Genomic DNA, 14,216 nt, shown 5'->3' on the forward strand with positions numbered 1-14,216 from the left:
CCAGGTTTTTATTGGGGGCTGGATATAGATTCCCTCTTCCTTAAATGTACCAAAATTCTGGATCCCTAGAAGGAAAACAGGTATTCATGGCAAACCGTATTGCTTCTGCAAACAGTTCAGGCACAGTGAGCTGTTCTTGTCAGGGAATGGTGAGACTCTCGAAATCTAAGTTCCCAGATGCCAGCGGAGGGCCAACCTTGTAAGCAGGCTTTTCTGAGGATAGCAGCCTCAGGTCTGCTATGTTAATAACTCTTTTTCTGTATACATTTGTTTAGTAAAACTTATACTTTGGTATATTTGCCTTTGTGATATGTGAAACATAACTGCTTTAAGTTGTGTGAATGTTTGTTTTATGGAGTTTAAATCTAGACTTTTATATGGTATGATAGACTTAGGATTCCAAGTCCCAGTTTTTCCATTCATGGCTGTGGCAAATGATTTCCTCTTTGAGTCTCAGTTCCCTCATGTATAATCTAGAGATAATAAAATAGCTGCTCTACCTACTTTATGAGGATTATTTTGAGGATCAGATTAATGTAATGTATAAGATCCTATATGAATATTTTGTATATAACAGAATAAATATATTTAATATGTTAATGTTATTTTGATATAAATAAGTAGAATGAAATATCCCAGTCTCCAAATCTAGAAGACAAAAATCTACAATGTCTTTTAATATCTGTTTATACAGAGACATACACACACCCTAGAATTAAGCCTCCTTTTGAATTTGATTTATAAATTTATGATGATACCTTCTTGGAGACCTACCTATATTCATTTCTGAGTAAGTCTATACTAACAGACTCAGTTTTTTGTTGCAGCTACAATGAAAGGATTTTTTTCCCCCACATTTCGCTGGAAAAGTTTGCACCTTCTCTTTTTATCTTCCTTTTTTTTTTTCCTTTTAAGTTGTGAAGAAAGTAAATCTATTGTAAAGTTATTGCTTCTGACTGGCCTCACCTCTAACTCCTTTACCGTGCCAGCTTAGAGCTAGGTTGATTCTTTTTTTTGAAGTCCCATTTAGTTAGCTTATTTCCAAAAAAAAAACTTTTTAAGTTGAATCAGAAGATTTTCCTCATCTATTTTGAGATGTATATACTTATTATTAATATTATTTATAAAAACACCTCATTAAGTTTTGACAGTTTTACTTTTGATAAATAAAATTCGGAAGTCCAGTTTGGTGGGTAATATAAGATATAGACCTTATTTCTAAAATTAGTTTCTATGATGTTTGACAACATCCTGTATGAAATAGGTACATTTCTGGTGAGCTCTTACCCGTCAGCCAATGCTAAATTATCTGCCTGAGGTTCTCAATCTTTTTGTGGCAGAATATTTCCTCCTCATAAATGGAATGAATTCAGCTTATTATACCCTTACAGATTTTTGAGTATGTGACTTTTTTAAAATAATGACTATTAAACTCCTTTTTCCAGTATTAGAGCAGTTTATTAATTTCATTATTGCTGTGAAAAGTCTACTCGCATTGATATATAATTTTAATCTTTTATTTATGTATAATTTTCCGATTAAGGTTTGCCATTTTGTATGTGGATGTTCTATTTTGGGGGGATTACATTTACTTTATTGAGTGTACATTTATAGTAAAATTCATGTTACCTTAACTTTTACCAGGTTACTTGGAGTGATATAGCAGGTTTAGATGATGTTATTACAGATCTGAAAGACACAGTCATTTTACCTATCAAAAAGAAGCATTTGTTTGAGAATTCCAGGCTTCTGCAGCCTCCAAAAGGTATGGTAAAAGTTTATGTCTGCCTAACACATTAAAAGCCGTGAATCATCATGGAAACTTTCTGCCATTATAAAACTGGTTTTCGTGAAATCAGTTTCTCAAGAGAAATCTGAGATCCATTGACTGTCTTTTTAAAAATAATTGTTCATTCTTTAATTTTTGAAATTTAAATAAATTTTTCCTTATATTTAGATGTCAAAATAATCTCCTTATTTCAAACATATTTCTGTTACTTCCAAGTAAATTAAACTTTGGGAAATCAAGATTTAAAAAAATCCAAAGTGACAATATATATTTTTTAAAGCTAAGATATCCTTTTGTTGTTTCAAAACTCCAGTGAATTTTTTTCACTAGAGTGATCTTAATTATTTTTAGATGGTAGTCATTCTTGTTTACAGGAAATATTGAACTGCAGGTGAACTGGAAATTAAATACTACTCCACTTTGAGGGAGACTTTTCCTTATTCATAATCACTTTGAAAGTCTTAGAACTTGAGTACTTATAACTGAAGTGTAATTCTTTTATTCTTGTTCTTGCAAATATTAATCATACTTAGGCTTGTTAAGGTGATTCAGGTGGAGATTACTTTGTAACTTACAGTGAGGTAGATAGATATGTCTTACCACGACTATCAGATACTAACTACAGATAGCCTATTTATTTCCAGATAGCAGAAGCTCCTATTTAGTGCATTGCCAAAACTAGATGAGTTTGATTTATGTTGCTATTCAAGACCGAACTCGGGCTGGGCACGGTGGTTCATGCCTGAAATCCCAGCACTTTGGGAAGCTGAGGCAGGAGGATCATTTGAGGCCAGGAGTTTGAGACCAGCCTGGGCAACATAACAAGACCCCATCTCTATGAAAAATAAAAAATTAGCCAGGCATGGTGGTATGCTCCTAGCTACTTGGGAGGCTGAAGCAAGAGGATCACTTGAGCCCAGGAATGTGAATTTGCATTAAGGTATGATGATGCCACTGTTCTCCAGCCCAGGCAACAGAGTGAGGCATGTCTCAAAAAACAAAAAGACAAGTCAAATTACTAGTCGCATTCATTTAATATAATATAACATCAAAATAGCAGTATGTATGTATAAGTTGTAATTGCTTGTAATCTTAATAATTTTGCAACTATACCAGAAAGGTGCAATATTTTATATAGCAAAGATAATTGAAGTATACATTAATACCTATGTATTTTTATGAGTAGATAATTTTTGTTTCTGCTAAATGGAGGATGACAATTTTCAGCAAAAATGCCATGTTCTTTTTATTAACTAAAACAACAAAGCTATTTATTATGTATTTCTTTTTATTTTCTGAAACAATAAAGCTGTTTATATTTTTTCCTAACAAAATGCCTGTCATTTATTGTGATTTTTTTTCCCAAAGAAGAGTTTGAATGGGAAAGAATTTTTGAATGATTATCTAAGCCCAGATCAGGTAAAAGTTGGATTATGTAGTTAAGTTTCTTTACTACCCTCTTCTAGGTTATTTGGAGTCTGACAAAAAGAACTTTTCTGCGTTTTCAGTTTGCAGTTTCACAATGCTAGTGAATTTAGGAAAATAAAATGTTCTTTGTACACTGTTAGAAAATGCTCCTTTTTTCATCAGTGATGTCTTAGTCCAGGTAAAATTGGGTGGCTTTACCAGTTGGACTTGGTTCAAAGCCCCAGTTAGTATAGTGGATAGCAAAGAATGGAGGAGATACTTCAAAAGTTATGTGTAAGTCTGCTGCTTGTTTGAAAGCATCATCCAATTTAAAAGTTACTTGAATATTTTCTGATTATGTAATCTAATGTTTGGCTATTTGAACTAGAAGCTTTACATTTTTGGAAAATTTTATATCAAGAACAACACTTTGGCCAGGCCTGGTGGCTCATTCCTGAATCCCAGCACTTTGGGAGGCCAAGATGGGAGGATCACTTGAGCCTAGGAGTTCAAGACTAGCCTGAGCAACATAGTGAGACCCCATCTCTACAAAAAATAAAATAATTAGTCGGTGTTGTGACATGCGCCTGTAGTCCTAGCTACTTGGAAGGCTGAGGTGGGAGGATCGCTTGAGTCCAGCAGTGCAAGGTTACAGTGAGCTATGATTGTGCCACTGCACTCCAGCCTGGGTAACAGAGCAAAACTCTGTCTCAAAAAAAAAAAAAAAAAGTGCAACACTTTGAAAATCATTGATTTACTTTTAGACCCTCAACATAAATTGCATATTAGTGTATAGAAGCAGAGTATAAAATCAGTTACCATATTTGTTCCATTTTTGGACTGGAAATAGGTTACCTAGGTTAGAGTGATTGCTTTATTGACAATTTTGTTATCTTTAGACAGTTCATTGCTATCTAAGCCGAAAAGGATCATTGCCTCATATGGACTACAGAAAGGAAATTTGAGAATGACTTATTACGCACTATTCATGCAGCACATGAGATCATATTTAACTGATAAGATCTGTAAAGATATAAAGTTGGAGCTAATGCACATTGTCATGCCACTGAGTGATGACAGAGACATGCCATAAGATATTGATGGTTGTATAAAAAAGTAACCCTCTTTTCCCCAAACATTTAAAAATTTACAAAAGTTAAAATTCCAAAAAAAATTCCATCTAAACAGTATGTGGCTTCTTCTATAAACTTTCTGAATTCAGTAATTGTTATTTTGGCACATAAGTTTTATATTTGTGAATTTTATCATATTCCATGTTTTGGTATATTCTTTAAAATGTGCATAACTTAAGCAAAATATTTTTTGAAAAATTGATTTTCTGATACTGTAAAGGCCTGCATTCCCCTTATGTACTTTATATTTAAATAGATCTAATTTTTATAGATATTTTATATTTTATAGATATTTATTTTTGTACCATTTGGGCAAATTTTATATTAAAGGCAATAAGCAGTTATCCAAAAGAGAAAGAAAGAAAAATTGGTCACTAGTAAGGTTAGTATATTGTCACTAATGAGGATTATCTCAAACTTGGTGTTTGTCCTAGTACTGCTTTTCTGTCTTGTCTTAAATCTTTCATTTGTATGCAGCACTTATTAAGTAAAGCCCTTACTGAAAACATCCATCTTAAAAAGGGGTATGAATTTTTAAGCTTCTACAAAGCACAGAATAATAAGCACATTTTTTATTTGTTGAAATTGGTCATAACAGTATCAGATTAAGCTCAAGAAACTAGGTAAAAGGTTGCAAAACTAATAATTAAAGCCAAACATCTCATATTAATTTTAACAATCATTTATCAGCCTTCATAAATACTAACACTGGGGGGACCATTTTGGGAAAAGGTATGCAAAAGGTGCCACGTTAAATAGTTTTATTGCTAGACTCATTGGTAATGCGTTGGATGAGACAACATGAATTTTAGTGAAACTTAACATACAAACAGGAATGGGGACAAAACAGTTTACTGAATAATTATAAAGCAGACACTCATGTAACTGAGGTCAAGCAGGGAATAATAAAAGCTCCTCGTGCACCTTATCTCTCATAGCTCTAACCTCAGAAAGTTACGAGATGCAGAAGCTTTCATTGCATGTTGAATCTTCAGACACTAGTAACTGCTCCATTAATAACATTGATTGTAGTCTGTGAAGAGAAATATTCGGAAAAAGTTAATCCTGCTAAGAAGTACCAAAACTAAACTAGGAATAAAATATTTAAAGTGATAAATGAATAATTTGAAACAAATATGACGTTCTACTGCATATATTTATAAAGTAATAGTGTAGCTGCAAAGTCAACAAAATATGGAGGCTTTTGCATCAATACTTTGTTTTAAAAACCCTGAGATTTAAGTAATACGTTTCTAAAAATTTGCTAGTAGATGTGCATTCTACATTGAATTATGTGATCAAAATCATAAAATGTTATAATAATTCCAAGCATCTGCAGTTATCCCATATGTGTTCAGTTTTAAAATAAATGACTGTAGATTACTATTCTTTATTGTTTCACATGAGTCATCCAAAAGAGAAGTGTCAGTCAGTAGCTGACTTAACTGGATTTTAAGCACCTAAAAGGACTTAATTAAAAATTGCAAAGACTGCTTGAAGATACAATGAACTTGTACTGGCAAAGCTTATGGATTTAATTTAAAAGTCAGATTTAGAAAAGTTTAGTTCAAAATTATTAAACTTGGGTTAGTTGGTGTTACTACTTGAATCTTAAAGAATTATAAAGACCAGAGGAAAAATCTATATATGCTTGAGAAAAAGTTTGAGCATTATTTTGAAGTGCTTGATGTGAAAAACAATTGTTAGGGTTATAGAATCAGGCTCAAGTTTTTCATCTTAAAAAATTGAAAAGATACTTTTTAGAAATTTTATTCAAAATACTATTTTTCTTATATTTTGAATTTTATTTGTTTTATATAATATTATGAAAATTTTGGACAGCTACAAATCCCTTCCAGTTTACTCTAGCATGCCATCTGTAAATAGTCATTCTTTAAATGCTATTTCATGAAAAATGTTCAGCTTTGAATTAGGCAAATATTTTGAAAGGTCTAGATTACAGTTCTTATCAGGCCTTTCTGTAGATGATTTATTTATAGACCGGTTTATAATTTTAGTATTATTATTATATATTTAGTATCATTAAATTTGGAAAATACCTACCTCATTTTAGTTGAGAAACTATTGGTGATGATTCCCAAAATGTTCAAGACTCCAACCTTTTTAGATTCCTCGTATGTTAAATTTATTATCTTAAATTGTATTTAGCAAACTACTGTCAATGGACACTATAGGTTAATAATGCAGTTCTATCCTTTGGAAACTAAAACAAGAGTGACTGATAATGTGTTTCTTTTAAGAAAAGATCATTTTCTGTTTGGAAAAAGGCACGTCTTATTGGCTAAAACTTAAGTCTCAGAGTAACAGCAAAACAGCGTTTGCCAGAATCTGCTTTGAAGTTGTTTACCTTCTAATATCAAAGTGCTATAGTGCTCTTTTTAGCTTGTGAAGGTAGAGGGTATTAGATAATTTCATTGGCCAACCACTGATAGAGTGGTGTGATTTTGGATGTCAAGATAATAGTCTTTGGAATCCTGAACCAGACCTTTTCATGAGGGGAGGAACTGTAATCTCCAAATACATGTTTTCACTGACATCGAACTTAGAACATGGTACCTTCCTTTCTATTGCCTTATCTACTATAAACATGATTCATAAAAGCAGAATTGAATATTCAAATGATTTTTGTGGGAGCAGAATTAATATTTTATCAATTATTACATAAACTAAAGTAAATATTTCATTTTCTTAAAGGTAATAATAAAATAACATTAATTTCCAGGTGTTCTTCTCTACGGGCCTCCAGGCTGTGGTAAAACATTGATTGCCAAGGCTACAGCCAAAGAAGCAGGCTGTCGATTTATTAACCTTCAGCCTTCAACACTGACTGATAAGTGGTATGGAGAATCTCAAAAATTGGCTGCTGCTGTTTTCTCTCTTGCCATAAAGCTACAGCCTTCCATCATCTTTATAGATGAAATAGGTATGCTGTGTTTTATATGTGAGTATTTTTAAAAGCCATTTTTAAAGGTGGTATTTAGATAAACCAGATTTAGTTTTTATCATTTATTAAGTCACATTAATAAAACAAAAACACAACCAGCATCCTAATATACTTTGTATAATTTCTTCGTTGTAGAATAAACCATAGTGTATATAGTCTATATATTCCCCAACTTGATAGATAGGTTTTCCTGTCTTTTTTCTGTTAAAAGCAGTGTGCAGTGGACATTTATGTACATATTTTCTCATGTATATATGTTTGCCCATGATAGATACCTAGAAGTTGAACCATTAGGTTTTATGATATGTCCATCTTCAGCTTCACTAGGATTACCAGTTCTTCAAAGTGGTTATACCTATTTTTACTCTCATAAGTATATAGTTTCAATTTCTCTACATGCTCTATGAGATTTACTTCTTCAGACATTATCACTAATTTTTCCAATTTAAAGAGTGTGAATTATTTCATCGTTGTTTTAATTTATGTTTCCCTGTTTACTAGTAAATTTGGGCATCTTTTAACATGTTAATTAGTCATTTGGGTTTTTTTGCTTGTAAATTGCCAGTTTTTCTTTGGAGTTATTTGCATTTCTCTTGGTAATTCTTTGTTGATGTTTATTATGATTGCAAATATTTTCTAGACTGCTTATCTTTATTTATGATAGCTTTTTTTACAGTGATTTAGATTTGAATTTAGTTATCTTTATCAGTAGTTTTCCTTTATGATTTTTTAAGTTTTTGTATCTGGTTTAGAAATACCTTAACTGTCCCCATAAGTATTCTCTTTTTAAAAAATTATCTTTCTATATAGTATGAAGTAGGAATCTAATTTCATTCTTTATTAGTGGGCTCTTTATGTATTTTATGGATCAATATTTTCTGTTTCTGGTACAACAAATTATATGTATAAATATATATAGCTTTACTGCATTATTGTAGCTTTAATTATATAACTTTGAATTATATATAATTATATGTAGTATGATAGGCTATGTAAAAATATAGAGAGAGAAAAGTAGATATAGATACATAATATAGATTTGTTTTCGTTACTTGTTTTTCTTATATATCTTTTCTCATCAATTTACTCCTTGCAGTTATTTTGGGGTTTTGATGTGCTTCTTGAACAAGTCATCACACAGCTAGGTTTTTTTGTTTGTTTGTTTGTTTGTTTTTTAAATTAAGATTCTCTTTAACTGGGAAGTGTGGTTAGCTTCCCTTTATTATGATACCTGAAATATTCAGATTTATTTCTACTATATTGTTTTGCGCTTTTTTTATTTACCAGTCTAGTGGACTTTTTTTGCTTTAATTATTCCTTTTTCCCTGCTGCAGGTTTAAAAGTTATACATTCTTTCTCTTTTAATGACGCATTTAATGTACATACTCACCTTAAAAGTCAAAGGTAATCATCATCACTCCCCTCATCCCAAATAATACAAGGACCTTAGAACTCTTAGATACTAATAATTCCTCTCATCTGTTATATATTGTTGTCCATCATTTTATTTTTCTTCTTTTATACCTTCCATATTAGTTGTTATTTTATACTGGTATTTATTGCTTGTTTAGACAGCCACCTTTGCCAAGTTTTTTTGCTCACCATTGCTTCATATATCCTGTCTTTTGTGGATTTAATTTTCTTCTTACTAAAGTCTTTCGAAGTTCTTTCAGGAAAGGTTATAAAGAGTGAATTCTTTCTGTCTTTGTGCGAAAATGTATTAATTCTGCTTTCTCTCTTAAATGATACAGAATCACTGTCCCTTGGCATTTTGAAGGTGTAATTCTTGTCTTCCAATCTTTCTTACTGCTTTTGAAAATTCTACTTATTGTGTAATATTTCTAAGTAATCTACCTTTTATCTCTAGTTGCTATTAGATTTTTATGTTGTTCTATTTGGCCACAGTTTTTCTAGGTCTGCATTTATTTTTATTTATTCTACTAAGCCTTGCTGTAGTTTTTAATCTGAGGATGCCTGACTTTCGTTAATTCTGGAAAATTTCTCAGCCACTACATCATATCTTTGAGTGTTGTGATGATCCCATTAAAAAAAAAAATTCTGTATTTCTCTAATTTTTTTTTTTTTTTTTTTGAGACAGTCACACTCTGTTGCCTGGACTAGAGTGCCGTGGCGTCAGCCTAGCTCACAGCAACCTCAAACTCCTGAGCTCAAGCAATCCTCCTGCCTCAGTCTCCCGAGTAGCTGGGACTACAGGCATGCACCACCATGCCCGGCTAATTTTTTCTATACATAGTTTTAGCTGTCCATATAATTTCTTTGTATTTTTAGTAGAGACGGGGGTCTCGCCCTTGCTTAGGTTGGTCTCGAACTCCTGAGCTCAAACAATCCGCCCGCCTCGGCCTCCCAGAGTGCTAGGATTACAGGCGTGAGCCGCCGCACCCAGCCTAGGCTTGTTTTTATATGAGAATCTTTTGTTACCTAAGAAGATTCAGAGTATTTTTCCTATTTTCTCCTTAGAGCTTCAGGGGTCTGATCACTCAGGACCAACCTTTGTGATAATTTCTTAGTTTGGGTGTTCCTAGACTGCATTGTAGTACAAATTTAGACTTTATTGCTGAGAAAGGCCTGCCACCCCCTGAGGTCCTGGATTTTTATTTACCAAGGGGGACATATTTCCCCCTAGAGTACAGGCAAAGACAAGCTTCTTTGTAATACCCTATAGTGATGAGCAGATATTTTTTTATTGTCATCTACACTTACTGTGAGCATTCATCATTTCAAGCATTTTGGCTTCAATTTGTGCATGGCTGTTAAAAACCAAGCAGAAGCTTTTGTTGTACACAAACACACAGACAGTGGCACAATCACCTCAAATTCTCTCTGCTCTTATTTTCAGTTCCATTTTTTCCTGAACTCTGGAATTTTTTTCTTTTCTTTCTTGCAATGAGATCCTTATTAACCTTTTTAAAAAAAAATTAATAGATCCAGGCACAGTGACACATGCCTGTAATCCCAGCTACTTAGGAGCTGAGGCTGGAGGATGGCTTGAGCCCAAGATATCAAGACTATTCTGGGCAACGTAGCAAGATCCTGTCTCTAAAAAAAAAAATAGACTTTATTTTTTAGAACACTTTTAAGTTTATAGAAAAATTGAGCAGAAAGTACAGAGTTTTCGTATTCCTCCTCCCCCTCGCAGTTTCTCATATTATCAATACTTTGCATTAGTGTGATATGTTTGTTACAATTGATGAACCAGTATTGATAAAGTATTAACTAAAGACCATAGTTTATATTAAGGTTCATTCTTTGTGCTGTAGAGTTCTATAGGCTTTGACAAATGCATAATTTCATTACAGTATCATACAAAATAGTTTTACCATCCTAAAAATCCCGTGTTTCACATATTTTTTCCTCCTTTTCACTAAACTGGCACCCACTGATCTTTTACTATCTCTACAGTTTTGCTTATTTCAGAATGTCATAGTTGGAGTCTTATAATATGTAGTCTTTTCAGAGTGGCTTCTTTGACTTAGCGATGTGTATTTAGATTTCCTCCAAGTCTTTTCATGGCTTGATAGCTTATTTCTTTTTATTGTTAAATAATATTCCACTGTATGGGTGTACTACAGTTTGTCTATCCATTTATCTATTTAAAGATCTTGTTTTGGACAGTTTTCAATAAAGCTGCTAACAGCATTCATGGGTAGCTTTTTGTGTGGATGTTAAGTTTTCAACTCAATTGGGTAAATACCTAGGAGCACAATTGCTGGATCATAGGGTAAAAGTATGTTTAGTTTTGTAAGAAACTACCAAAGTGTCCTCCAAATTGGTTGTACCATTTTGCATTCCCACCAGCGATAAATGAAAGTCCCTGTTGCTCTGCATCCTCTCTAGCATTTGGTGTTACCAGTTTTTTGGATTTTAGCAATTCTAATAGGTATGTAATAGTACCTCATTGTTTTTTGAATTTGCATTTCCCTAATGACATAGGATGCTGAGCATCTTTTTATATGCTTACTTGCCATCTGTATATCTTCTTTGGAGAGGTGCCTGTTTAGATCTTTTGCTCTTTAAAAAAACTTTTTTATTGTATTGATATTTTTATTTTTTTGATACATAATTGTACATATGTGTGGGATACATGTGATATTTTGATATGCATATAATGTGTAATGATCAAGTCAGTGTAATTGGGATATCCATCACCTCAAACATTTATCATTTATTTCTTTTGGGAACAATTAGGTTGTTTATCTTACTGTTGAACTTTAATAAGGGTTCTTTGTATGTTTTGGATACAAGTCCTTTATCAGATATTTTTTCTCAGCCTGTGACTTTTTTTTTTTCATTGTCTAGGATTTTTAATTTTAGTAAAGTCCAACTTATCCATTTTTTCTTTGATGGATCATGCTTTTGGTATTGTATATAAAAACTTATCACCAAACCCAGGATCCACCTAGATTTTCTCCTATATTATCTTCTAGAAGTTTTGTGATTTTTTGTTTTACATTGAGATCTCTGAATCATTTTGAGTTAATTTTTGTGAAAGTTGTAGAGTCTCTGTTTAGATCCATTTTTTACATATGGATATCCAGTTGTTCTATTAGTAGTATTATTTGTCAGATACACTTTAAGTTTTAAATGAAATATTGTATCTAACTTTTTTGTTAATGTTTGCATACACAGGTTGAGTATCCCTAATCTGAAAATCTGAGATGCAAAATGTTCCATAATCTGAAACTTTCTGAGCACTGACGTCATACCACAAGTGGAAAATTTTCACACCTGACCTCATGTGATAGGTTGTAGTCAAAACTGAGTCAAAACTTTGTTTCATGCACAAACTTATTAAAAATGCTGCATAAAATTACCTTCAGGTTATGTGTATAAAGTGTACATGAAACATAAATGAATTTTATGTTTAGACTTGGGTTCTACTCCCAAGAAATCTCATATACAAATATTCCAAAATTAAAAAAAAAAAAAACAACACAAAATCTGAAACACTTATGGTCCCAAGCATCTCAAATAAGGGGTACTCAATCTGTATCTTTTTCTATCCTTTTATCATTCTGAGCCCTTATAGTTAAAGGATGTTTCTTGTAAGCAGCAGTGTTGGGTTTTTCTTGTTTTTAAATCCAGGCTAGTATCTTGATCATGTACTTGGAGACTCTAGTATATTTACATTTAATGTAATTACTGATATTTATACTTATCCAGCATTTTTTTCACATTATTTTAAGCAATCATCTTGCCCAAACCAGTTCTTGGTAATAATTTAGGAAGGTTAAGTAGATTAGTGAATTTACAAAATTTAACTTTAAAAATAGAGCAATTTAAAAATGACTGGATTGTCTACATCCAGAATAGATGGGTTTGTTTGATTCCTGGTCCAACAAATGAGGCAGGTTGTATGAAATTGAAACTGTTTACAAAAATGTAGGATATATGTTTGGCATTGCAGGACTCTGTCATGTCATGGTAATGTGTGTTGGTTTTTTTTTCCCTAGAATTACATTTTTTAAAAATGTTTTTTGAAGCTTGGATCTAGCACATTACAAAGCATTTTTGTGTCACTCGCATGTATAATTGGCAAACTTTGAGTTGTGGTTTCAGTGCTGAAATGTGACAGTAACTCAGAAATGCAAATGATTTATAAGGATATAAGACAAAACATTTGAAATGGGGATTGTACTAGAAAGTCCTCAATTTATTTTTACTATCTTTTTTTTTCATTCTTGAGATTTAACGCCTTTTATTCTTTTTATGTTCTAGAAAAAACATGTTTTCCTTTTTTTAAAAAGCATTTCATGTTCATTGTAGATAATTTGAAAGACGGAAAATAATTTGAAGGAGAAAGTTAAAATTGTCGTTAAATCCATCCCTCAGATATAACCGAAGTTATTAGCATTTTGCTCTGTTTCTTTAAAGGGTGTTTCCATGTATTTTGTGTGTGTGTGTGTGTGTGTGTGTGTGTGTATGTGTGTGTGCTAGCATGTGTGTTTTAAACTGTTTTCTGTCCTACATTTTCCCACTTAATAGTGTTTTAGGCATTTCCCCATGTCATTTTTGTTTATTACTAGGAAAGTGTATGAGGAAAAATGATGTGACCCCATAATTAAGAACACAGAGTTCAGATAACCTGGAAAGTTAGAGGGGGCAAAGCACACAGGCTTTCCTCTAAGACTCTACTTGACCTTTTTCTAGTCTCCCAGTACCAGGTCCTTTATTTCTCTTAAATATGTTGGCATGAATGTATTTTTAGGAAAGAAATGAAAGTTATGAATTGTGTTTTAATTTGCCTAATAATTTACCAAGTTTATTATATCAGAATAATGTCTGAAAAGGTATAGTTAACCCCATTTCTTTGTAATCTTTCATAAAGTTGTCACCTTTTAATTAAATGTTTTGAAATTATATAAAGAGTAAATAATTCATTATTAATTTCTAAGGTTAAGGATCTTTTCCTTCTAGACTCCTTTCTACGAAACCGTTCAAGTTCTGACCATGAAGCTACAGCCATGATGAAAGCTCAGTTTATGAGTCTCTGGGATGGATTGGATACTGATCACCGCTGCCAGGTATTTGAATGAAATCTGCCCTCAACTTTTACTGGTTTTTGTTCTTAATAGGAAATTTGGCCGGCTACTTATTATGCTTTTGTACAGAAGTCTTATTCATAATTATTTACACTTACTAAGTGATGAAGATCCAAAAGAATATGATTTGTATAAATTTCATCCATTTGAGGCCTTCATGTTTAATAAAACATTAATAGATTGCCTAAATACTTGAACTGGAGGCAATGGAAGAGAAAAAACCAGGACAAAGCCTCTTGTTGGACTTGTAGAACGTCTGTGCCAAGGAAGAGGAAGTGACTAGTGGCCATAGGTATTGTGTACATGTTTAAGTATTCTTTCTCTTTTTCTTGACCCTTACTTTTGACTCTTACATAATTCCT

General features: G+C 32.4%; 1 protein-coding gene across 1 annotated transcript in view; it reads left to right on the forward strand.

Moving 5' to 3' along the window:
- ATAD1 (ATPase family AAA domain containing 1) overlaps positions 1 to 14,216 on the forward strand; it is a 45,486-nt gene that overhangs the window by 14,493 nt on the left and 16,777 nt on the right. Inside the window, exons 4-6 of the mRNA XM_045569278.1 lie at positions 1,645 to 1,765; positions 7,073 to 7,273; positions 13,730 to 13,836. Of these exons, the coding sequence (XP_045425234.1) occupies positions 1,645 to 1,765; positions 7,073 to 7,273; positions 13,730 to 13,836 (429 nt within the window). The remainder of the gene's footprint in view (positions 1 to 1,644; positions 1,766 to 7,072; positions 7,274 to 13,729; positions 13,837 to 14,216) is intronic.

This window comes from Lemur catta, chromosome 14 (genome assembly GCF_020740605.2).
Source record: "Lemur catta isolate mLemCat1 chromosome 14, mLemCat1.pri, whole genome shotgun sequence".
Classification (NCBI taxonomy): Eukaryota; Metazoa; Chordata; class Mammalia; order Primates; family Lemuridae; genus Lemur; species Lemur catta.